The sequence below is a fragment of the Micropterus salmoides genome, unplaced genomic scaffold (genome assembly GCF_014851395.1).
Source record: "Micropterus salmoides isolate LMB-PRFRI ecotype aquatic unplaced genomic scaffold, ASM1485139v1 Ms_hic_scaffold_17, whole genome shotgun sequence".
In the NCBI taxonomy this organism is placed as follows: Eukaryota; Metazoa; Chordata; class Actinopteri; order Centrarchiformes; family Centrarchidae; genus Micropterus; species Micropterus salmoides.
In genome coordinates, this window is record NW_024040817.1 from 977,725 (window position 1) to 980,834 (window position 3,110).

General features: G+C 42.0%; 1 gene segment (V, D, J or C); it reads right to left on the reverse strand.

Annotated features, from left to right (window-relative positions):
- Window positions 1–423: 423 nt before the first annotated feature.
- On the reverse strand, window positions 424–955 carry LOC119907340. The segment is given in 2 exon segments: window positions 424–796; window positions 904–955. Coding segments are annotated over 2 exon segments (384 nt in total).
- Between the last annotated feature and the right edge of the window lie 2,155 nt (window positions 956–3,110).

The following is a 3,110-nucleotide window of genomic DNA, read 5'->3' on the forward strand; positions in this document are numbered from 1 at the left end:
TAAAAGAACATGTGTTATTGCATATATTTCATAAAAAGTATATGCAGTTATAATTAAATTATATACATGTAAATGTGAGCCATTTTGATTATGAGATTTTCTGATGCTGATCTGTGCCTGAGACTGAGGTAAAAGGTCATGACAGAGACTTTTCTTCTTAACGGTCCCAGGGTGGCTCCTTTGGATGACTTGGCAAATAAGACAAGAGAATGGCACATTAAGATATGAATGGATGGTGAGATGTTGTGATGGAGAAACTAATTTATTATTCAACAATATATTTTTATCATTGACCTTGTTTTGTTTAATCAAGGTCAATGATATGTATGTGTGTGTGTGTGTGTGTGTGTGTGTGTGTGTGTGTCCTCAGTGAAGTGTATCAGTCTCTGCAGTAGCTTCCAGCTGCAGCAGTCAGTTCAGTTTCTGTTCAGTCTGACTGAGGGAGGTTTTTGTACAACGCTTTTTCACTGTGTGAACACATACTGACTGTTGATATAGTGTTGACTCTGACAGTAGTAAACTGCTGCATCTTCAGTCTGGACTCCACTGATGGTCAGAGTGAAGTCAGAGTTTGATCCACTGCCTGTAAAACGATCTGGAATCCCTGATGCTCGAGTGCTAGCACGATAAATGAGGAGTTTAGGAGTTTCTCCATCTCTCTGTTGGTACCAGGCTAAAAGGTGGTAGTTGCTCCAAACACGAACATCCTGACTGGTCCTACATCTGATGGAGACGGAGCCTCCCAGAGCAGAACTCACTGCTCCAGGCTGAGTCACTGTGACCTGGCCTCTGGACTCTGAGGATACAGAGACAAAAACATAAAGCAGCGTCATGGTTTTGTGGGCTTCATTTCAGAGGGACGAATGTTCATAGAGGAGAGGAGTTTGATTCTCTGGACTTTACCTGTGAAGCAGCAGCAGAGAAGAGTCCAGATGAGGACGCAGATCAAAGTCATGTTTTTGATGAGGAGGATTTCTGTGGCTTCTGTTGTCATGAAGGACAGCTGTCAGTCATCCAGTGTTCAACTCTCAGGACTATAAACTCTCCCAGAGCACTGGAGCATGGTGCTGCTGATGCAAAGTGGCTCTCTATGGAAATGCTCTGACTGACTCCAGCAGGAACTTGGATTACTCTGATGATTCTGTCTAGCAATGGATCAATACTCACATTTTGTGTCTGATATTTAAAATGTGATGTGTTCACAGGGACATGTTGTTTTTTGTTTTTTGTTTTATCAGTTTGTTTGAAAATGTCACACTCTGCCGGTTGGCCATCCTTGGTCTTGCACTTTTGTGTTTAGTTAGTGTTATTTTGGTCTGTTGGGTTTTGGGGGTCTGTCTTGTCTTTCGTCTAGTGTTCGGTAACCCTTGTCATGTCTGTTACCCCAGTGATCCCTCTGCATGTCTGTCTCTGTTTTCCCCTGCGCTCTCTCTCTCTCTCTCTCTCTCTCTCTCTCCCTACCTGTGCCTCGTAAGTCTCATGTCTTTCACCTGTGTTGCTCCCGCCCTGCTCGTTAGTCCCTGTGTATATATACCTGGTGTTTCTGTCTTGTCTTTGCCTGGTCATTGTTCATGTTACCCCCCATCTGTTGTGTGTGTACTCTCTGCCTGCCTGTAACCAGCCTTGCTTGTCTTGTCTCCCTGTACTTTTGGATTTCTGTTATTCAGCCACTCACCTGTAAGTGTGCTCGCTTTTGGTTATATTAAAACCCTTCGTTGAACTATACCTGCTCGGCTCTGTGTCCTGCGTTTGGGTCCTCCAACCTGCCTCCACACCACGATCGTGACAGAAAAAGTAGTTCAGTAGTTAACATTGTCATTTCAATATTTCATTGTTGATTCTTAGGTACATGAAATGGACAAACATACCATCTTCATGTAGGAGGTTTTTGCTTGAGACAGGAAATATTTAAGACAGTTAAAACAATAAAAGCCTTACAGTCTTCACTATATGTGAAATATTTAATTAAAGAATAAAGAAAATACATAAGAGGAAAACTGTGCCTGTTACTACTTTTTATCTTTAGTCCTGAAAACCATCTGCTGTCATGGTTCAGCAGTGATGCCTATCGGTTGCCATGGTTACTGAGTTCAGAGAGGGAAGTGAAACCAGTTTCATCCAATCTGAGGAAGATCGACACACTAGCAGCCTCCTCTCCTGAGTCGAGTCGTCCCAGAACACTGAGGAGAAGCTCTCTGTGTCTTAAAACAATAACAACAAAATTATAAACATCGATTCCATTGTGTTCAATAACTGCTGAGATACGTTCTGGTGAAATTTCATTATTTGAGTATGCTACTTAAATTTCTTACGTTATATGACACAAGCTATCTATCAAAACACAATTATCACAGACTCAGAACTACAACAAAGGTTATTTTTTGTCATATTCCCATGTGTAGTGTTCAGTTGTAATCCAGTGCTGCTTTCTTGTGGAATTGTCATTGTACTACACATGTTTTTCAAGTCACTTGAGGTATTTTTGTGTCTTTTTAATGCAAGCAATGTTTTGAGAGCATATTTATCGCACTGCAATGACAAAAATAAACAGGACTTTTTTTGTGTCACAAAAAAGTTTTAATTGCTTATATGTTCTCTTTGATTTCAAGTCAAAAAGTTTTCCTTGCAAGTTTTGCAGGTTAAAGCATTTTTCAAGTGAGAAAGTTTTGCAATTTGAAAAGTTTTGCAAGTCAAAAATGCAATATTATGTAGCTGCAGTACCGGAGGCTGCAGTTTCAGGACCCCCGCAATCCTGGGACCGCAGTTCTAGGACTGTAGTTCTTTCGTGACAATGCCATCTAGTGGAGTGGTGGTGGTAATGCACAGCAACGCGAAGGAGGTTAACCCTGGCTGCTAGCTCAGCTGTGGGGTTAACCGGTCGACATGCACATAATCCATAACTTAAGTTTAGGCACACACTCTGTGATGGTTGTGGTAAGGGTAATTGGCTTCAGGGGGTGTCAAGAGTAACATAGCTAGCTTGCTAGCCAGCCAGCTAGCTGGCAGTATCAAAGTAAACTAGGGTCGTAGAAATGCAGTTCCGGTCCTAGGATTGCGGTCCTGAAACGGCAGCCTCCGGTACTGCAGCTACATACTACTCCAAAAATGGT